The sequence below is a fragment of the Pelobates fuscus genome, chromosome 5 (assembly GCF_036172605.1).
Source record: "Pelobates fuscus isolate aPelFus1 chromosome 5, aPelFus1.pri, whole genome shotgun sequence".
In the NCBI taxonomy this organism is placed as follows: domain Eukaryota; kingdom Metazoa; phylum Chordata; class Amphibia; order Anura; family Pelobatidae; genus Pelobates; species Pelobates fuscus.
In genome coordinates this window covers 282917753-282941854 of record NC_086321.1, presented here as the reverse complement: position 1 = coordinate 282941854, position 24102 = coordinate 282917753, and the positions used below count along the sequence as shown (strand labels likewise).

The following is a 24102-nucleotide window of genomic DNA, read 5'->3' as shown; positions in this document are numbered from 1 at the left end:
TGACCAGGAGACAGCACAGCATCACACCAGCGGGGCACACAGACGGAGACCCCCCACACGGACCGCAAGAGAGAAAGCATGGAAAAGTGGAGTAGAGGTGCCAACCATGAGACCTTCACAGCGGGACTTTGCGCAGATGCACCACCCACCGCAGGGATTACTCACCCAGTCCCGTCAAGGGACTGAAACTATACCACAGGCATAGTAACCTCAGACACTTGACTTTCTTTGCCCGTCTGGAACGCACACGCATGCCTGCTGATGTGTATCATTTATTTTATGTTTCCTATTTTGTTCAGCCTTATTTTCCTACATATCCCATCACTCGCAGCCATAACAGAGGCTATTAAGATAAGATGCTAGGGTAGATAGGGGGTTTTACTTATAACTTACTTTTTAAATCGATACTCTCATCTCATGTTCCACACATTCAACCCTCTGGCACTGCTCTTGCTTAACATGCATATTTTTCATAAACCACGCGGAGTTAGCTACCGAGTTTAATTATAACTTGTAGTCAAAAAATGTCTATACTTTGTTTGCATATTTAATTTAAAATGACCTGCACTCGCCACTGAGAATAAGCATTGTGCAGCCTGTTTCCTTTATGTCTTTATGCCAGTCAGGTTATTCTAGCATGCCATTCATGTTTTTGTCTGTATAATGTTCCGAATTGTGTGACCTGGGGCGAAGCGGTTCTGCCTCTTTGGCCCCTCTTTAGCCAGCATGTTCACGTTGAGCACATTACGACAACGCCAACTTAAAATCTGCCTGCATTTTATGAATAACATCCAGCGGCTTCTAAGCTACAGAAATAGATATAATTCATAGATTCACTTATTTTAAACATTATTATCGCTAGTCTTCTCGATATGTTTAACTTGTGCTTCCTACCATCTCATTATCTGACTTACTTTGTTTCTGCTTGTTTGTTACTCTTGAGAAAAAAAAAAAAAAAAAATGTGCACCCTTTCTTAATTGCCACAGAAATATGTCTTTTGAAATGCCTGTAACTATTGTCGTGGCAAATTAACATGTCTGTCAAGCTTTTGCACATCAAAAATAAAGAATTAAAAAAAAAAAAAAAAAATCTACTCTGGTAGTAAAAGGGTACTATTCCATTATTGCACACACCCAGCATTTCATATCCCTCTTTCCACTCTGCATGTTTGTTAATAGGATTTTAATCAATGTTCTCTACTGTTCCTTAGTCATAGGCAACCATGAGTTATTCATGATCTGTCCTAGTGATAGATACATTGATTGCAATTAACTTACAGGCAGAATGGGGTGCCAGGAACGTAGGTTGAAATTAACGAGTGGCTTCTTTTTTTGGGTAAAGCAATTACTACTTTTTTGTTTTATTCTGCTCTTCTTTTTGTCATATTCATTATGCCTCTCATGTACAGATAGACCAGACGTAGGCAACCTTAGGCTCTCCAGATGTTGTGGACTAGATCCACAATGCTCTTACACCCATAATGCTGGCAAAGCACCATGGGAGATGTAGTCCATAAAATCTGGAGTGTGGAAGGTTGCCTACCCCTGAGATGGATTAATTGCACACTCTTGAAGAAGGGCACTAGTCCCAGCAATTAACTGTCATGGTATATGCCCCGTAATTAAACACATTTGAAGACACAGGGCAAGTTGAAGACAGAAAACATAGGGGAAGACCCTCCTACAACCTTTGAACAATACACAAAGTTTACTAATTTGAGAGATATAAGTTAATATAGCAAAGTGCTTGTTCAGTTAGCAGTCACATACATCCTGCATGCCCATTTTCACCAATGGAAAAAGTCTTACAATAAATTATCTTACAGGACGTATTGCAAAAAAAAAATCCTAAAAGGCAAAACAGAGAGGCAAAGAGATGGCAGTAATTTAAGAAGAGTCTGTACTCAACTGGCTGTCACTCCACCATGGTAAGCCATGGATTGACAACTGGTGGAGAAAGTCGTATGTAGTGATAAGTGATGTCCTTTTGTCCCTCAAAGTGATGTTCTTCTGGTATCATCTATTCAATGCAGACAACATTTTGAGAGTTGAATTTTGGTTCTTAAGTTTTCTTTTTTGCAGTGTCCCAGATTCTTACAATTTACATTAGTTTTGCATTCCCAGATACACCTCACAAAATACTGAACTGTTTAAGAAAAGGAAGCTATTTCATTATATTTAATGTTTAGCAGAAGACTGTGACAGTGGAATACCCTCTTGCTTAGTCACATCCCGACGCTCTCATATTCAGACAGCAAGTTCTCTCCATTTACACACATGACATCTTCTCTACTATGCCTCCCTTCTGAATTGGTTAAATCGTTTGTTCATTATCTGCCTAAAAACGCGCTAATTGCATTAGGAAAAAAAAAACTTTTTTAATTGCCCTAAACTGCCATCTGCAAAGAATATATGAACAGAAGCCCTGGGTCCCTGCAGATCTGTGTTAGTTTAATGCATTTATTTCCCATGAAATGTTAGCTTTTAAACATGTGGTAAAGTAGGCTGTCTTATGGACCTTGGATCTAGGCTGCTGTATAATGGTTTGAGTTTTTTTTTTGTATATTCTAGTGAATTATTCTAATTTATTCTATGTATATTAGGAAAGAAAATCAAAGTAGTAGTTTTGCATTTCACACTCAGCATCTATTAAGTGATTGAAGCATCGTCTACAGAACATGTAGAAAAACGTGGAATCTGGACTGAGCTAATCTGTCACATGTTAAATGTATTACTTGTTTTTAATAACTTGGTTTTAATAAAAGCCCTATTTCCCTCACAGGGTAATGAGGTGTAGTCACCAGACCAAGGATTGGGTAGAATTGACAATTGAACTGCGAACTATAGCTCATGACAGATAAACTGGAAAAATCCTCTATCACAGCTGTTTTTATCAGCTTAAAGGGATCCTATGGTGCCAGGAAAACAAAGCCATTTTCCTGCACGTTAATAAGCCCCCCCGTCCCTCGGGGCCCCCTTCCCGCAGGACTGAAGGGGTTAAAACCCTGTCAGCCACTTACCTGATTGCAACGCCGATGTCCCTCGGCACTAGGTCAGGCTCCGCCAACGCTCCTCCCCCGACAAAGTCAGCTGGTGGGGGATACCTAATGCGCACACATTATACCTCCCCATAGGAAAGCATTATTCAATCCGTGAGGACCATTATTCAAGGTCCGTGAGGACGTCCAGCGTCAGATAACGGACCAAAAGTCTGTTTGGATTCCGGAAGACCTCTACTGGCTGTTAGTCACAGAGGACAGACTTAGAGCTACAATGTAAACATTGCAATTCCCTGGAACTGTAATGTTTTACATTGCAGCACTAAGTGCAAAAGGGTCACAGCACCCAGACTACTTCAATTAACTGAAGTGGTCTGGGTGCCTACAGTGTCCCTTTAACTACTCTTGCCCAAAATTTCATGTCAAAATTCAACTTAGTAGTTCCATCATGAAGAGATGTTATTAACCACTGCAGGATTATTGCTTAGTACATATGATGGCAAATCTCAAAATATACTTATAAACATTGCTTGGGAAATGGTGGTTTAAATGGTTGTTTCATTTTTCATGCCTGCAACTGCAGTGTCTTTTCTGATCGTAACACCCCCAATTGTGTCCATGATCCAGCAACTACAAAAGCTTCTGTAGTCTTTTCTCTTCACTGACTCCTTTGATTTAGCTTGTATTATGTTTTTTACGGTCAATTGTTTCGTTATTTTTTTGACAATGCCTTTACTCGCCTCACGCAGATTGCTCCTATCACTGGTTCATCTGCCACGTTTGATAATGTGTTGGATTTACCACTTTTAAAATAATGAATGATTTTCTATGTTCCCCTGTCATCTAAATGCAGTGATGCTTTTCATTGCACCAAAGACGTTTGTGAACTGTATTTCTCATGATACAGCTGGCTGAGCATCATGGGTAATATATTCTCAGAATTCTGGGATGGTTAACCATCACTACATTCCATGTCCTCTTTTTTATGGTGTTTTTTTGTTTGTTTTTTTTCCAATGCAGCCTTGCTTACTCATGTTCTCTTTCTCTCTTTTGTCACACAATAAATTTGTTAGTTAGTATTCTTCCCTCCTCTCCCTTGCCTCCAGCGCGTGTTTGTCCTCCCCGTGTGTAGTGAATGATATTTTGGGCTTTGCGCCAGTTTGTAGTCTGTGGTTTCTATCTAATTACTCGTTGTCTGGGCTCCAGACTCAATAATGAACAGGCAAACCATGTCATTCTGAGCCAAGAAGCCAGTCTGCTTTATTCTGCCCTCTCCAAGTCAATAGCGTGCGGTGGATCCTTTGTGTGAGCTCCCAGCAGGCACTATACAGCATATACATCAAGCTCGTATTTATAATGATGTCCTGTGCATGATCTATAATGTATCTATATACTGTTCTATTATCCACCTTTATTTTACTATCATTGAAGCACTACAGTCAAATGGGGACAATATGTATCACTGATATAACTAGCTGGTTCTCCTTCCAATATATAGATGTGTCTTAGTTGCAAATAGTTCCATATTAATAAAGACTAAAAAAATAAAGTCCATGCAGTTCAGGCTTCCACACATCTGTATTTCTTCTGTGGATCCACATCAAGGTAATAAATATTATGAAGTGAGTTCCAATTTTGCCCCAAATTTCTTCATGTGTCAACAAGCTGTTACCTCACATATTTAAGGGCCACTCCAAGAATTATAGCCACTACAACCTGCTGTAGTAGTTATGATGCCAGAAGTACCTGGGTCTGGTTCTCCGGTAATGGAGCAAACTGTTTAGCAATGGTTTGCCTTCTTACCTGAGTCCCAGCTCTGGAAGTTGATCTAGTCGCCATTTATTGGCTCAGAGCAACAGCTTACTACTCTCAGCCAATGAATGGCACAGTGCCAGAGGTGCAGTTACACCTCTGGCAGCAAAGGGGTTAAACTATGTGTGCACAGTGTTTCATACTGAAATTCTGAACTTAGAGACTCCATGCACCATAGCCGCACTGTAAATCACTGATGTGATAGCAAGTGAGAGATCCTGCATGTTGGCTTTCTCATTATCACAAGAGCCAGCTAAGGTCTATGGAAGCCCCGGAATTTATTTATTTATTACTGCTATTTATAAAGCGCCAACAGATTCCGCAGTGCTGTACAATTAGTGGAGAAACGTACAATATACACAGACAAATACAAGAGATAGAGAGCCCTGCCCGTAAGCTGATATCTTGCCCATACTAGCTTGTGCAAACCTTGTAATTTGTGGATGTCCATTAGGAAGGCTTTTGGCATCATTGCATACAGGTTGCTAATAGCAGACACATATTATTATTATTATTATTATTATTATTGCCATTTATATAGCGCCAACAGATTCCGTAGCGCTTTACAATATTATGAGAGAAGGATGTAACTATAAATAGGACAATTACAAGAAAACTAACAGGAACAATAGGTTGAAGAGGACCCTGCTCAAACGATCTTACAGTCTATAGGAGGTGGGGTATAAGACACATTAGGACAGGAAATAGCAATGAAATAAGGTGGGAGTGAAGCAGAGCTGGAGGAGAGAGTAAAGTGCTGCCCTATAAGAGAGGGCAAGAGACAGGTGTGTAAGGTAGAGGTTACTCTGGGAGGCCATAAGCTTTCCTAAAGAGATGGGTTTTAATGCACTTCTTAAACAATTGAAGACTAGGGGAGAGTCTGATGGGGGTAGGCAGGCTATTCCATAGGAAGGGAGCCGCTCGTGTTGTTTTAGATGGTGAATGTCTTTCAGAGTGCTAGATGTTGCCATATATGGTCAGGAAAATCTTCAGACACCCCATCTACTATTTTGTCATAGGTGATGTCATCGATGTATTGGGTATGTTCATGATTTCATGTGCACACCCTAGGAATGGTAGAAAATGGGATTTGCGTTGGTCGCCAACTTAGAAATTCTAAAGTGGCAACTCTAGGAAAGAAGATCCAGCCAGTTGAATCAGTTCCAACGCCAATAAATGTTACGGAGAGGCTAGAGAGGAGGAACTCTAGGCTGATGGCCTGGTGGTAATTTTGTGAAAGAGACACTTTTTGATAGTGGGCTAGTTTTTATGAAAGGATCCAATCCAAGACACAGTGCATGTCCTTTTATGCAGAGCTGAAAGAGCTACTGTTTGTGTTGAGATGGAATTGTCAGTCCTTAGGTTGGTCTTAGTATGTGGTTTAGTGTTTTCTAAAATATAAAGGTTTTTTTAATGGATAAGATGATTGCAGACCTTGTCAACCTGGCAGCCAAGATATCCTACATTAGTAGATATTTAATATGAGAATCAAAATATATTACTAATTTTGCATTAAATTCACCTTCAGGGCCACTGAATAGAGTGAGAGCGACTTTAACGATATACTCTGTTTTTCCATGTGACACTTCATCATTGTATTTTATGAAAAATCTTACAGTGTTTTGATTAGTTTTATAAAAAAAATATGCAAAGGAATAATCCAGGCTTCAACTGACACCCCTTTTCAATGCATTATATACACAGTGCATTGAAAATATGTAAAAATAAATAAATAAAACTGTCAAATTAAAAAAAAAAGATGCTCATATTTGTGTTCGGCGATGTCTCAGGAGTAAAACAGTACCCAGCATGTACAGGCCTTATGGAGTTTTGGAAAGTTACATGGTCAAATATAGGGTTTTCCGATTTCATTTTTTACATATGGAAATTTGCCACATTGGTTACGGTGTCTTTGAGACTGTATGGCAGCCCAGGAATGAGAAATACCCCCATCATGGCCAGTGGTGTACACACAATCCATGGGGCCCCAGTGCAAAACTGATCCATGGGTGGGGATCCATTATGGTATTTTGGAAAGTTACAGGGTTAAATATAGGGCCTGTAAATTAAATGCGCTGGACTTTCTGCCTGGGTTGTCAGGCAGGTCTCTTGAATCATAATTAATAAAATTACTAAATTATGTAAAAATAGTAGAAAAATATACACATTGCATATATATACCGACGGAAGGTTAAATGGCGCAAAAGGAGGAAAATATATATGTATAGCGAGCATACACAATATAAATCGAAACAAATAGCTGCAACTCACTGGGAGTCCTGGTGAGATCTCCTAAGTACTAAATAGGTAATAAGGAATAGTGAGTGCGCTTACAATAAATAAAATCTGAAGGGCATATAACACATTTGATTACAATGCAATAATACCAAAGTGCTATAGTGCTTTAAGAAATTTACACAATATGTGGAGTGCCAAAGTGCATATATGTGCAGACAAGGGATATCCAATATAAATAAAAAAAGGACTGATATACTTGCAGAGCTTCTGGAACAAATAATACACGGCTCTGTAATACAAATAATACAACACCTAGTGCAATATGTTTGTACAGTGCAAAATTAACAATAAATAAATAGGTATCTCACTCACAATGGTGGAGTGGTTGAAGTACCACCCCAAACTATCAGGCTCCAGGGAGGATCAGCCCCCAGTGATCGTGGGATCCACTCAGTGTAGAAAGAACGTGGGCCAATCCGGATCAGTGTAAACCAAGAATTTCTTTATTACCAATGCATAAAAATATAAAACACCAGTCTCCTGCAACCTGCTACCGAAAGTCCGAGAAAGAGAGAGAAGGTCTATAATCAGAGTGTCCTCCTCGCAGCTCAATCCTCATGGATACACGGATACACGGTGTACGTGCAAAAACTTCCGGATTGGTCAGATGCAATGCATTTCGCCCCATCTACAGGGCTTTTTCAAGCATATATATACACACACACACACACACACATGTACATACATACACAAACATATATATATATATATATATATATTATATATATTATTATATATATATAAAATGTAATTCTAAGTGTATTTTGATACACATATATAATATCAAGATACACTTATGATATTACATATATCATATTTAACATTTTCTTTTATATATATCATTTATAATTATATTAATTAAATCATCTGATTAATATACTACATATATAATTTAATTCTAAGTGTATTTTGGTATTAATATATAGATTAATACCAAAATACACTGTGGCAGACCGCCTGGTACCCCGACTGGGTACCTCCTCCAATTCACGCTTCCTAGTAATCACTGAGTATCATAAGCACTGCACTGGGACACCAAGAGCACTTCCAGCCCCTAGCCGCAGCAGCTTGGCTGGGGTCTCACCGTCTCCACCCACCCTGGACCCAAGTCCTGAATCCAGCTCCCAGTGGGTAGACCTCTCCTCCAGAGAGTGTAGCAGGCATAGCGGTTCTCTCACACATGAGCCGAGGCTTAATGCTGGGAATAGGCTGTTTAATGCAGGCAAACACTCACGATTTATACACACATTTTAACCCCCAACAGCCTCATTTACATACAATAGGGTGCATAAAGTACCATAGTGCAAGGAAGGGTGGGGTCAGACAATAGCAAGTGCTGATGGGAGACTGAGGATGGACAAAGCAGCTAATTTAAACTGGTCTGGCAGTGTCCCTGGGACAACGCCCTGCTGGGGAAACAATAGGACAGGAAAAAGGGGGAGGGGGAGAGGCACATACAAGCAATACATTCAACATACTCCTCCTCTGTGCCTGAGAGATAATTGAGTCAGGAACTGTACAAACTCAATTATCTCCAGGTAAAAAAACACACACAATTTCACAACACCCCAAAAGTGCCACCAAAATCCATGGAAACCCCTCAAGAGTCACATCACCGGATAGCCCTGATCTGAGTGACCATCATATCCAGAAATCACTCAAATTGATTCAGTGGTTCGGATTTTCCATGGAATTTTTAACATAATAATAATAATAATAACGACAAAGTATTTAACCAGGAAATGTACATTCAGATTACTCTGGTTTTCAAGTACATCCTGGGGATGTTACCTTGGCCCAACATCCAGGGACTGTTACTATTACCAAATTTAATGGTACTCACTTTATCTACCTTGGAAGGATGAAGAGTTAAACCTGCAACCCAAGGGTTGAACATGTTTTTTTACATGGCTCATAGTCTTTGGGAAGGTGGCTAGTCAGCAGACCCCTTCAGGAACACGTGGCAGAGGCATATTTGCCACATACACTTATTATTAAATTATATACGTATAATATGCTAATCAGATTGTCGGTCCAGGTAAGTCTGCAGCGACAGGGGAGCTAACGATCGTTTATGCTCACTAAATGCGGGGTGGCATAGTACGCCCTAACGGCGTTAAGGGGTTAAACAATATTACACTATGTTTTTATAATTCATTCTTCTTAGGAATATCAGCTGTATTCCAGATTGTGTATCTTGTATTACCAACTAGAACTTGTCTGAATCTCGTTATAACAAACAATGTTGATTATTTGACATACATTCAAGTAGGGGAGCACTTGGGAAATAGTGATCACATATAGTGTCTTTTTAAATAAACTCAAAATGTAATGAAAAGCTTTGAATATGCTGTGCAATTTTGAGCACCTGTTCTAAAGAAGGACATTATGGCACTAGAAAAATTAAGAGAGGGAATGGAACGTTTTAGTTATGAAGAATGTTTAGCAAATGTAATTCTGTTTAGTTTAGAAAAACGGCGCCTAAGAGGGGATATGATAGCATTATACAAATATATTCAGGGCCATTTCAAACCATTGTCTGGAAATCTATTCAGAAACAGGACTATACATAGGGCACAAGATCACACATTTAGGCTGGAAGAATAGCTTCTCCATTCTGGAGTCAAGAATGAATCGTTTCCTAACTTGTTGCAAAATTGGAAAGTGCTTAAAACATGGTTTCTTTTGGGTTTTTTTTGCCTTCTTTTGTATCAACAGCAAAAACAGATGTGAAAAAGGCTGAACTTGACGCATGTCTCTTTTCAGCCTATATAAATATGTAACTGATTTTCAATGAGTGTAATGAACATATGCAAAAATGCCTGATCTGTACAAAAAATGCCTCAGTTACTGCTACGAATTCATACTTGTACTCTCGCTGTTTAGACATTTGTTGAATGCTTTATGCACCCCCTCAAAGGAGCACTATAGTGTTAGGAAAACAAGCCTGTATTCCTTATGCTGCAGTGCACCTGTCCCTAGTTATATCCAAATGTCTCCCCCTTCCCTCCTCCCCCCCCCCTGCAAGCAATCAAAATAAATTAAATAAAAGTTTTACTTACTTTTTCTGCACCGAGGCTCCTTTTGCACTGCTTAACTCTCTACATCCAGCATTATCATCAAGCAGTGGTCCTATTCAATGCTCCTCGAGGGCGGGTATTGGGGACCTGATGTACATGCATCAGGAAGACCTCTACTAGAGGTGGATTTAACTCTGAAATGTAAACATTGCAGTTTCTAATGGTTTACATTGCAGAGTTAAAAGGACAGGGCCGCTGCACCCAGACATCTTCATTGAGATGAAGATGTTGTGGTGACTTTAGTGTCCTTTTAAATACCTGTGGAAAATTATATATTACCATAAACATCTGCACATCAATACAGCTGTATTTACTCTTCACTAGCCTTAACCTTGGAGCTAAGATACCAGTATTTTGTTGGGGGTTGATTTTTTTCCAAATTGGGCACTTAAACCACAGCCCCAATACTGCTACCTTTATAGTGGGGAATTTCACTTCATTATTCTCTGTTTAGTTTTGGATGGCAGTGATAGACTGTGAAGACTGGGAGCTACTTAGCACAGTACACAAATTAGGGCAGACAATTAGAAAGTGAAATTCATCTTTATCTCAGGGGCTGCATACGGAATAGCCTTCAGATGCCACTTAAAAATCAGAAGGACTGTACTCAAAGACATATTGTACCATAACACCTGCATTAAATCTGTAATAGTTCCAGTGCCAAGTGTGAGACTTTAAATAAGGAATTGTTAAACGGGTATCTCTGTAGCCTTCTTCTAATGCATTATTTCCATACGTAAATCTTAAACATATGGTTGAAGAGGTTACTGTGTTAATCCACTTAAGAGAGCAGAAAAGAACCCTAATGTTGTCCTTTGACCCCTTGAACTTTGGCATTCTATTCTCTTAGCATCTCACTTTTGCCCTTCACATCTGCTTATAATAGATACTATAAGCAGTTCTGCACTTTTAAGGAACAGATTGGAGCATTGGCTTCAATGTATTAACCCCTTAAGGACCAAACTTCTGGAATAAAAAGGAATCATGACAAGTCACACATGTCGTGTGTCCTTAAGGGGTTAAAGGAATCTTACTGAAAATAAAAAAACAGTAGAGGAAATAATTTAGGAGTGTTTATTTCTTGTGCCTTATAATGGAAATTCAGATATTTTCCACAACCCAATAACTACATAACCGTTCACTTCTGCCCACTGAAGTAGGAATCTATTTAGAAAAAAATGCAATAGGTAGACACAATTTAAAAAAAAAAACACTACATGTCAAACATTTCATTTTAGAGTTTATGAGATGTGTGTGTTTGGTATGGGTAGCTTATGTACAACCTTTTCCATATACCGGTATGTCTGCAATCTTACATGAAGCATTTCCTCTGCTGGAGCATTGGAAGAGCATTGATATGTGCCTGAAAAATAACATTATTTTTATACATTTAATGACAATTGACTTAGCACAATATAACAGATGATACAGTAGGTCCTACTGTACCACCTGTTATATTGTGCTAAGTCAAATACAGTCTGTCAAATACAGAGGAGCTAACCATTCATCTATAAATTAAGGGAACAAAATGGATACTTAAAATGTTTTGAAAGCATATTTTCAAAATGTTATCCTTTGTCCGGTGGCACCCTGTTGGCATCACTGTTGTAACAATATGGGGTCTTTTCGATCCCCATAGAATTTTTGTTTACTAATTGTTTTTTTTTTATTCGTTTCTTTTTTTCTTTTTTTTATAATAATCTTTATTGAAGAATTTTCTCATTTTATCGTACATATAACAGCACTATTGCAAATTTACATACAAGACAAAAACAAGTGTGACAATAACAACATATAATATTGCATTTATTACAGCAGTTCTAGTCTAAAGTATAAGATTGATTCCCCAACTAGACAGCTGAGAATATCTTTATAAAAAGATACATTTTATCATTTAGAACTGCTGTAGGAATAAATATGGGCAGTGGTCAGTCTGATATATAATAAAAAACATCGTTGTGAATGTAATTATCTATCAGAAACAAAAAATAGTTCATTTGTCTTCCAAAATTCGAATCCAATTAAAGTATTGATCTTGTTTATTTATAAGATGTATAGAGGAGACCGGTAAATCTTTTGATGACTTTTATAATTTAGAACTGCTGTTTTCGTTTTTTTACTTTTTGCATGTGGCGGCTGGCTAACCTGCATTGGTCAGCTGCAACATAATTAACACTTGTGCTGCCAAGATGTCTTAGCTATTTGCTAAAGAGCTTATGTTTATAAACATGCATTTTATTTTTTTAACGACAAGGTAAAGAACAGTCACATTTATTCATATTTGTGAATATGACAGAATTATTTTGAATGCATGACTTAATGTCATTTTTGCTTTAGTTTACATTTAAAATGACCTTTGCCTACCTTACAAGTAAAGCATGGATAGCTCGGGTCAGCACAGAAGGGCCCATTGGTGGAGAGTTAAAAATGAGCATTATATGGATTGATTAGGTATCTGAAGAGTTACAATAGAAAAGATATGGCTTCAGACGGATACAACATGCCAGAGAAAATGCATGGACGAGATTGAAGGAGAGTTGTACTAGAGAAGAGAGTATTTAAAAGCACAAAACATCTGTCATCTGCAAAACATTCTGCCACTTGTGGAAAAGAGAGAATTTAAAAAAGATAAGGGTAGTAGGGTGAAACTAAAAGTAACCAAAGATAGGGGAAAAGTTGGGGGAGAGGAAAGTTTGCTCATTGAAGAGAGAAACAATAGCTGCATAGCTGTAAATATTCCTGTGTCTCTAGTTCCTAAACATTGTTTTGAATGTGACGGTGGGCCCATTGTTCTTAGTTAATTGTACAATGTATAACTACTTTGATAAAAAATGTGTTATGTGTTATCTCGATTTACTGAGATACGGAGCAGTTAACTGGGAGACTACAATATTTTGTTTTGAAGGAAAGATGCCACTGCACAAAAACATACTTACAAACACAAATCAAAGGATAAATGCTTCACGTAAAGTACATATAGTTTTCAATGCAAGACTATTGTCAAATCTGTTTGCATTTTTTTTCTTCCTTAATTATTTTCCTTTAAGCAGGTTGGATTTCCTATCCTGGGTTTCAACTCGTTCAGATGTAGTACTTAAAGGAACACTATAGTGTTCGGAATACAAACATGTATTCCTGACCCTATAGTGTTAAAAACACTATTTAGCCCCCAGGAACCCTTTAACACCCTTAAATAGAGTAAAAACTCACCTTTATTCCAAACCTGCATGGGTCTGTTGGCACTGGCTCAGCCCAAAATTGATATTCAGTATTAGATATGTATTTTAGTTTAAAAAAAAAAAAAAAAATCTAAATTATATGTAGGCTAATGTGTATGCACAGCAAAACACTATGCTTGCCAATCAGCATCTTCTCAAAGAGATGCATTGAATCAGTGCATCTCTAAGGGGAAAGTTAACGTCAGTGCTGCATGACCCAGGGAGCACCTCTAGTGATAGTGTTTACAGCAAAAGGCCTGCTGGGACTGAGAGTTGACATCAGAACAGCTACATTAAGCTGTCGTTGGTCTGGTGACTATAGTGTCCCTTTAATGTTACTGGTTGAGGTGAAAATAGGGCAGACTGTCATTGGGGAGAGCTGAACAGGTTTGTGGATTTAAATCTGCGTTGATGAACGCTCCTCTCAATCAAGACATACAATGTGCAATTCTTTTTTTAAATTAAAATACATATCTTACATGCAAAATTACTGTATTATGATCATTATTATTTATAATATTACCCTAAATCTAGAACCTAGCTATGATTGTATCCCCCAATTTTTTTTTGTGTAGTGGGAGGTGGGTAACATTTCCCATTGTAAATCCAATACTTTTCACCTGCTCACTCCCCAGGGTAAAAAAATAGTATTTTCATGTATAGATTGGTGTTCAAGGGGAACACAACATTAAAAATATGTAGACACGAGTATTTAGAAGGATTCTCTTCAGAAATGCAAATACAACTGCAAACTCATACCATATATTTCTCCTTTATGAGAAAATTGACTATATGAAGACCGTGACAGGAGGAATATCCTCTGCCTCCTTGGATTCTTTAAATCAACCAAACTGAACCACTTATTCATACATTGGCTACCTATGACTTTACATTTGTTGTTTGACAACGAACACCTGACCACACAGATTAGGAATTTAGGACCCAAAAATACTCTTCTTCAACCTCATGACCATGTCAAGTTATTTTGTGGGTCTTCACGTTGTGGACAAGGTAACCATTTTAAAAGTCTATAGGAAGAACTGTGTCTTTAAGTACATCATCCAATCATCATCCGATTCTTCTCTTCCACGACTATGCTGCATTGTTACAGCCAAGCAACAGGGATTTTCTCCTATATGCAAGGTTCTTATTAACAAACATATAAAATTCACTTTACAATTCCCTGCCAAGCTGAGGATCACTTATAACAATTAAGCCTAATCCTCGGATTCTCTCCAAAACACAAGAAAACAACTGGCTGAGTTGACTATTATCTGAAGATTCACTCCATGTAGAGTTCACCGCCTTTTAGGTCGGAGTTACTCTTTGGTATAATGTGCACCAAGAGGTTGCAGGAACAAAATACTATTGCAAGGACAATTTAAATGCATCTTATAACAGTGCAAATTTGTTCAGCAGTAATTTACAATTACTACATAAATTAACCATGGAGAACAAACATGTTCAAATTATTAGAAACAATAGGTTTGGAAGCAGTATTGACACAGGTCTAGATGAAGTTTTAGGTTGGTCAAGTTTTGACCAATGTGTTGGCCAATCAAAACCGTAACCATTTTGTGAGTTACAAAGTTGTGTCCAATTAGGATATTTAGAAACACATTAGTGCACGCTATCAATATGCATATGATTGTATAAAATATATTTTTTCATCCTCGCACAAATCACTTTTATTGCTCATGGTATAGTCTACAGGTCATCATTAATAATGGGCTACCATACTGTGTAATACAGTAATGCCATTAACATGACATAATTAACTTGAACCATATCCACAGAGATGGAGCATTACATATTAGCTTTCCACCTAATTTTCATAAAATATTATAAATTTTATTATTATTATGATTATTATTATTATTGGTATTTTTACAGCGCCAACTTATTCTGCAGTGCTTTTAGTCTAATATGTCATACAAACAGCAAAACACACTATTGACATAATTAGCCAATTATGGCCATGACTTTAGATTTTTTGAATTAGCTTTTCACATGATTTACTATTTTTGGATACACTTTTAAAATGATTATTTTATATTTAAAAAAAAAATATATATAAAAATATATTTCCTGCCTGCTGCAATATACTGAATTACTCAAATTATAAATGCAATAATGCATGTTCCCTATTTATTTTTTTTATATGCATTTGTACTTCTCTGCTATTATATAAACCAAAGGTAAGTTGAAGAATTACTGACTCTTTAACCCCTTAAGGACCAAACTTCTGGAATAAAAGGGAATCATGACATGTCACACATGACATGTGTCCTTAAGGGGTTAAATCATTTTTTTTTTTTGGTGACATTTAAGGACTGAGTATTTTTTTGTCATTTGTATCAGTTGCCCTTTCCAGCACGTTTTGCCAGCTGTTGCCCATGTTGCTGTTCTTCATGTTCCGTGTAGTAGAGGGACAGTGTAACAGTATGCAATATGTCAATTTTGTTTAATTCTGTCTCCAAATAATGAAGCGGCTCCTTACAAAAGAAATCAATTAGGCAGAATTTCTGAGCCGGTGTCTGGCTGGAGATCTATTCTGGCTTATTTGTTACGGAATAAAGGCTCCCGTAAAGCTTTAATATCTGTCTTTGAGTTAAGATAATTAGCTGTTTTATATCACTGTTGATACTCTCCCCCACCCTAAACTACAGATCTATCTTCCTTTCTTTCTAGTGTCCCCTAGCACTGGGCTTTGAGCTGTAGTTCTCTGTGATATATTGTATTGACCTCCACAGTCATCATAGAGCCTTCTTCTGTTATTCTGGTATTCTGTATAGACATTGTCCCAAGTGCACATTACTAACCCGAGCTTAACCTTTAACAGTCTGTGATTGCTCTGTTATTTTGGTGCTCACTTAGATTTAACATTGTATCTCCGAGGTATGCTCCTATCTTGCCCAACATATTAATGGCCTTCTGTCTAGACTGGCAGAATCTTTGACTGTAAAAAATACATCTGTTCGTATTGTGCTTGATGTTAGTGGGATAACAATATGGGTCACAGGGAGAGCTGTTAACCTAATGACCCTACCACCTACCAGTTCTACACTCATGGCAACAAGCATCTGTCCTCTCATCCTGCACCGACTTAAATATTACTGGGATACGACATGTATCCGAGAAAACTAGCACATGTACAGTTACAGATAAAGATGGATAAGACCAGTTTCGATGCAACATTTTGCTTTCGGATACAAAACAGAGTGATCTGATTCATTGTGGTTGTCTCTTGAGATCACCTGGGATACAGCCCCTGGACCTCTTTTCACTGACCCACTAATCCTAAGTCCTAACTTTCTATAGTATGAAGAGGCAGCTTGTAATGGATGGATGGACAGCATGTCTATGGTTGGTTAAAAGGGTGAGGGGCAACAAACCAGTGTAAAGTGCCACTTGTATGATTAAATGTATTCTTTCAGCAGTATTATTGTACAAAGGAGACTTGAATGCAGTGTCATGTATTTTATTAATCTTATACATAGTTAGATAGCTGAAAAGAGACTTGCGTCCATCAAGTTCAGCCTTCCTCACACCTGTTTTTTGCTGTTGATCCAAAAGAGAAAAAAAAAACCAAAAAAAAAAAACCCAGTTTGAAGCACAATTTTGCAACAAGCTAGGACAAAAAATATCTTCATATAACAGCATTTCTAACCGTGGATGTATATTTACCTAATATGTCTTTATTACCCCCTTTGTAACTCCTTTGTGACTATCAATAAACCTTTTTTATTCACGGACTTCCAATAGTTTTATATCTTTGTAAAAAGAAGAAAAATTAAAAGGACAAACTACTTAATCAATTTAAACACGTTGTGGGTCAATGTTAAGAATAAGATAGGAAATCCTTCAAGTCCTTTCTAGAGATTAGCTCTGTATTAGAGGTTTATGCCAGTTGACACCTTTCTGCAGATAGAATCCTAACCAATGAAGCGCAGATATGACTCATATTATCATGATGACTTGAAGATTATCCAAGGCTATAGGCATCCAGCATTTATCTTGTGTTCTGAGCATTTGAGTGGGAAGTGTATTGTGTGTTCTATGCATTCGACTGGGATGTATACCCAGGCATAGAGGCATAGTTAGTGTTTCAGTACTATGCAAGCCAGGTTGTTAGAGGGGTATCAGCTCTTCTAGTTTGATCTATAAACTCTTTATACTCTTTTATATCAGCAAATATCTTGATTTGTGCTTTAAAGAGCTCATGGAACTCAGTACTGTTTTTCTATTGGAAAGCAGTGAAAATTCTAAGACCCTATGTATATACCCGTACAAACTACCCCAAAGGAAAGAGGGATAGTGAAATAAGAGGGATAGTGCACAAATAATCACTCTTAAGATGGTCGGACACCGCAAGGGAGATGAATTTGGCTGCAAATATAAATTAAGTTGGTAATTTTTAATGTGATGTGGGTTCCACTGCTGAAGTGAATAATGCTTATTTTATGATTGCATGATTCATGGGCTTTGTTATGTCGTTAATTGCAAAATGTAGGGCTAATTCTTCTCAAGGCTAGGGTAAGGGGAAATGGGCCACGTTACGTCACAGATAAATGTATAAATATATATTTTATTGGAAAAATAGATGTTTTTTAGGATTTTTAAGCTGCATACAGTTAAGTTTATGTATCTGATCCTTTTTTTAAATTAAATATGTAAATGGGTGTACTAATTAATAAAGTAATACAGCCCCGTCCTCAAAGCCAAAACTCTACCACAAAGACCTAGACACGTTAATTTTGTGAAGGAATATTTTTATTCAATTAGTACTCATCAATTTAAACAATACTAAGAACATGCTGTAATGCAGGCCACATGTGACATGAGGCCCAATGGACTTATGTGCATTTAGCATCTTAATCATGTTAAGTCCAAAAGGTCACAGAGACTCTGGCTATCTAGCTCAGGTATAAATGCTCTTGAATCCAAAATGCTGGCAAATCATCAGTAGTAACCATAACTGTCACATATTCATCTGCACATAAAAATGTGGTTAATGGCACTTACTGTCCTGACAGGAAAAGTTGTGCCGAGCAGCAATCATGCACATGGAAACTTGGTAATTGGCATTGGGGTATATAAACCCAATTCTCCTCTTGTTCATTGCCCTGTCGTGGTTTCATGCCTATGGTTATCTGAGAGTGCGTTCCTGATCTTGATTTTCTGGTATTTGACTTTGGCTTTGTTTTGACTTCCCTGATATCTGGTATCCTTGACTTTTGGCTTTCCCTCATCTTTGTGTCTGATTCTGTGTCCCTGACCTCGGCAAGTATTTTGACTATTCTTGGAGGACTTAAGTCCAGCCACTCTAAGGTCCGGTTATACGTTATCCTTAGTCCTAGGTGTGACACAGTACTGCATGCTGGATCAACTTGTAATCCTGACAATAAAATTTTGGGTGCCGAAGGTTGCCTACCCCTGATCTAGCTGTGTAATAGCTCAGTGGATCAAGCAACAGCAACAGCCACAGATTCATATTATTATATAATGTATATTAATATTGTTATTTCATTTAAAATTCTGTCACCAGTGTTTACACAGCTCACATCTAATATATGTCCTGGGATGTTAGTTGGAATGCTTATTTCACCATGGACTAGAAAATGGTTATACTGATAAAATATAAATATCAGAACAAGCGGATTCTAGATTCTAGATTTATTTTTTTTTATAGTTGTGCATTTATACCATGTACTATTCTGTAACTCTGCTTTTCTAAAACTGCATTTAAAATTTGCAGGTTTCAGCCTCTCTACAGGGGCACCGTTTTCATGTGTAGAAAATCACATTATTGTATGTTTGCTGTTCATAATCTTCTGTCAGTGAATTTCAGCCAAACCTTTCTTCCATTTTAGATAGTCTCGAAGTGCATTATTTCACACAGAGCTCTGTTCTTTCTTTCAGTTATCTATTTTTTCTCTAGGGTTGACTGACAGACGTGCATTGCCTGCTTTCCCCCATATATATCTGATATTAATGTGTAGAACCCTTCAGCCAACTCTGATGATCCCACGCATATAATGTTGCCCTGTCTAAAATCCTAGAGCAAATGCAATCAATAATGTTTTTCTTCTTTTCCTTTTATTTAAGGTTTCTGGCGCTCGGGCTCTGGCTTCTCATCTCGGGGAGTATCAACATAGGCACTGAAGGTAAAAAACATCCCTACAAGTATTTGTATATCTGAGAACAGTATATAAGTACAATGTATTCCTACAAGCTCATAGAAGCCCCAGGCCACATTCCAGATGCTTTAATAAGATCACGGAACTCTGGGATACCATGTAATAATTGGATTACATACACTAGGGGGTATGTTCTGCCTTACAGCATCAAGTGAAAATAAATATTTGATCCTACTGCAAATAGACCATACATCTTTTCTTTGACAGAATATATACACTTGGTATTACAGCAAACCTGGAACTTGCCAAGAAAAATATGTGGCTATTGTCACAGAGATTAAAACATTGACATGTGCATTTACATTCATGAGGACTTTGCCAGTCAAATAACCCAGAGACCACCAAGGTCTCTGTTATGATGGCAGAGTGAGTGTAGTTTTAGCCAAAATAAGGTTGTCCTACCATGAATGCATTAAGGATGTGAATATGGATGAAACCAACAAATACAGAGGATTTAAGTGGAAATAGTAGAATCAGTTAAGGGAGACATAACATGTGGACATACAGATGTGCTCAAAAGTTTGCATACCTTTGGAGAATTGGTAATATATGTACATTTTTTAAAGAAAACATGAATGAGCAGGCAAACACATTTCTTTTATTTCTTATGGGATCCATATTAAACTGTAGGTTATAACCGAATGGCACAATCATGAAACAAAACATGGCAAAAAATGAAATGACCCTGTACAAAAGTCTGCTTCCCGTTAGATCTTAATACCATGTATTGCCCCCTTTAGCATCAAAGTCTTTTGTAATAGTTGTCTATGAGACCCCTAATTCTTGCAGGTGGTATAGCTGCCTATTCCTCTTGGCAAAATGCCTCCAAGTCATGCAGAGTCTTTGGTCTTCTTGCATGAACCGCAGGTTTGAAAACTCCACAGAGTGGTTCAATGATATTAAGATCAGGAGACTGTGATGGCCACTCCAGAACCTTCCCCTTTTTCTGCTGTAACCACTGAAGGCTCAACTTGGCCTTGTGCTTAGGGTCATTGTCATGCTGGAAAGTTCAAAAGCGTCCCATGCGCAGCCATTGTGCGGAAGAATGCTTATTGTCTGCCAGTATTTTCTGATAACATGCTACATTCACCTTGCCATTCATTTTCACAAAATTCCCACATGCCTTTAGAACTCCCCCCCCCCAACCCCCCCCCCCCCCAAAAAAAAAAAAAACATCAGTGAGCAATCACCATGCTTCATAGGGGGCATGGTATTCTTTTCACTATAGGCCTTGTTGACCCCTCTCCAAACATAGCATATGTTTGCGACTATAAAGCTTAATTTTGGTCTCATCACTCTAAATTACAGCATGCCAGAAGCTGTCAGGCGTGTCAAGGTGTCATCGGGCATATTGTAACTGAGTTTTTTGTGGCATTGGTGCAATAAAGGCTTCTTTCTGGTAACTTGACCATGCAGCTCATTTTTGTTCAATTATTGTCACATTGTGTTCCTTAAAACAACCACACCGTCTTTTTCCAAAGCAACAGAGTATTTCTACTGTGGTTACCTGTGGGTTTTTCTTTGCACCCAGAGCAATTCTTCTGGCAGTTGTGGCTGAAATCTTTCTTGGTCTACCTGACGATGGCTTGGTATCAAGAGATCCCCGAATTACCCACTTCTTAATAAGTGATTAAACAGTACTGACTGGCATTTTCAAAGCTTTGGATATCTTTTTATATCCTTTACCATCTTTATAAAGTTCCATTACCTTGTTACACAGTGTGCAGCACTATCTATGTGTGCAGCCGCGGGCTACTCGACTCCCTGTTACCGCAGAGGGGGGCCCAACACACAGCTTCTTCACATTCAGTTCATTGCCTCCAATAACTCCAATAACTCTCGCAAAACCTGCGCCCTGCTTACCTCTTGCATGGGGACTGTCATGAAAGGCCAGTGTGGCACCATTAAAATTGAATCCTGCTTTACCCTCAACATAGAGCCTTGCCCCGTGTTTGTAGGGACCTGCTATACAAGCTATATCACTAGGTCTTATAAGAGCTTTACAGCTATACTCCCTTGGAAGAGAGGCCTTCCCACTGGGAGCTGGATCCAGGAGTTTGGTCCAGGGTGGGAAGGGATGGCGAGACCCCAGGCCAAGCTATGCAGCTAGGGGGCTACAATGCTGATGGTGTCCAGTGGAGTGCTTGGAGTCTTCGGTGAGCACTAGGAACATCAATTGACAGAGGCACCCGGTCGGGGTGGCAAGCGGTCCGTCACATTTGGTGGCAGAGGTGGGATGGCTTCCTAGTGCGAGGAGCAGAATCCTGAAGACACCAGTTTTTAATTATAAATGGAGGGAAAGAGCTAGCTACCGTGCAGCGTTCCTGTCTACAGCGATATGAAACCTGCTAGTTCTCGGACGGCGTTCACATATGAGGAGGAGTTTCACTGGAGGCTGCAGGGCCTCTTGGCCCTACAGGATGGGCCTGTATCAGAGGAGGCCATGTTGGACTACAGAGAAGCCGCCAGAAAAAAGCTTTGGACCGAAGCCCTGGAGGGTGTACAGCGTTGGTGGGGTGAGAGTCTCCCCAGCGAGGAGCAGCGGCTACAGGTACGAGTGGCAGTGCGGATGCCTCTCCTGGGAAAGCAGCCCCTGGATGAGTGGGTGACGAAGCTCGAGAGACTGGTAAGGAAGGAACTGTGGATCGACGACACATACCAGGCACTATGGTGGTACGCAATTCAGCGTATTTCCTTGATGGCTGAGCATGACAGGCCCGAGGGCGAGTATTACAATGGCCCTGGCCTGTTATGGGAGACCTTTGCCAAACTGGAGTTCTGGAGCACTACAGAATCACTCTTTTGGGTCATACATAACCACAGGGAGGCTATACTGGATCTCCCTAGAGCTGATCCATCTGGCCAACATGGAATGGGATCTGGAGCAGAAGTACCAACACATACTCAGCTCAAGTCGGCCCCAATATACCCTGCAGGCAGAGCAGGAGAGCTAGGTGGCAGATCCAGACCTACAGCCCTAGAGAGACATCATAGACTGGTCCTGGGAAGACCCCCAGATGGCAGGTAGAGATGGGACTGAGGTCTCTCCACCGACCCTACAGGGATGCTGGGCAGCTGGCCCAGATCCCAACTACAGCCGGAGTTACTGGGAGTGGGGACAGTCGGTCCTACTCCCCAGCAGCAGCTTACCTTGCAGGGAGAGGAGACAACCGGTCTCTCTCCCCAGCGGCAGTGTGCAGTACAGGGAGCAGAAGGTGTCATTGTTCCTCCCCAGTGGCAGAGCGAGTTACCAGGAGTGGGGACAGTCGGCCCTACTCTCCAGCGGCAGCTTACCTTACAGAAAGAGGAGACAACCGGTCTCTCTTCCCAGTGGCAGGGTGTATTACAGGGAGTGGAGACAGTCGGTCTCACTACCCAGTGGCAGTGTGCATTGCAGAGAGAGGAGACAACCGGTCTCTCTCCAACAACCGCCGGAGATATCGGAAGAGGAGACAACTGGTCCATATCCCCAACTACAGGGGGACAGCAACCCTGACCTTAATGGTCTCTGTACCAAACATACAGGAATGCTGAACGGTCAGTCCTGATCCCCAACCGACCCCGCAGGAATACCAGGGGGAGGAGGTGGACGATCCCTCCTCTCCGCAGCAGGTCCTCAACCGGGTCCTGGGGGGTAGTATCCGCTGACCCCATCCCAACAGAAAAGCTGGCATCAAGGCAGAGTGCCGCTGGCCTCTGCCCTACCTGCTCCCTTGTTACAGGGCAGGACTACGTACCCGTCTTCCCAACAGAAACGCTGGCACCAGGACAGAGCGCAGTTGGCCTCTGCCCTCCCCTTGTCCTCAGTCCAAGACCGGTCGACCCCCTGACTTACCCAACTGTAACGCTGGCTACATGGGAGATGCCGCTGGCCTCTGCCCACCAAGCACTAACAACTTTATGCCTGGGAGTACAAGGGAGACCAGGAGTACCAGATGCCCACTTGACTGCTGGGGACATACAGGACAGAGATGGGCTACAGAAGTCACCAGGTCTAGTATACTTATAGGTGGGCTACTCGACTAACTCAGGTACCGACCGACAGGAGGTCAGGTACCTGGTTAGTCTCCCCTTGGGAGGAAAGATATGTGACGAACTGGACCTCGTCACAGGTTCTTGGAGGGGCATACTTACCAGCCTCTTGCCCACAGACTATGGACCCTGTAAACTGTGATATAAAAGTCTCTGTTTGTCTATTTGAATTATATGGTTCGGTAACTGAACAGCCGCATGAACCAGAGACCACCCTGCTGGTTAAGCTTAATTGATACATTGTTGCAATTTTCACCGCAGTGGTCTAAGTGTTTGTCTGGGTGGCTGCAATTTCTATGGACAACCACGAGGAAGCGGCCATCTAGTTTGCATGGACCAAAAATGCGAATAGACTTCAGGGGACTTAGCCGCAAATGCCCTGGAACTATTTTCGGCTATGGTACCATGCCTGCGATCGGTAAAAATGGATATGTTGGTCACCCAGATCAGGGCTATCAGAGGA

General features: G+C 39.8%; 1 protein-coding gene across 1 annotated transcript in view; it reads left to right on the top strand.

Annotated features, from left to right (window-relative positions):
- Window positions 1–24102, top strand: part of NCAN (neurocan) — a 140910-nt gene that overhangs the window by 19593 nt on the left and 97215 nt on the right. Inside the window, exon 2 of the mRNA XM_063455369.1 lies at window positions 19516–19574. Within this exon, the coding sequence (XP_063311439.1) occupies window positions 19516–19574 (59 nt within the window). The remainder of the gene's footprint in view (window positions 1–19515; window positions 19575–24102) is intronic.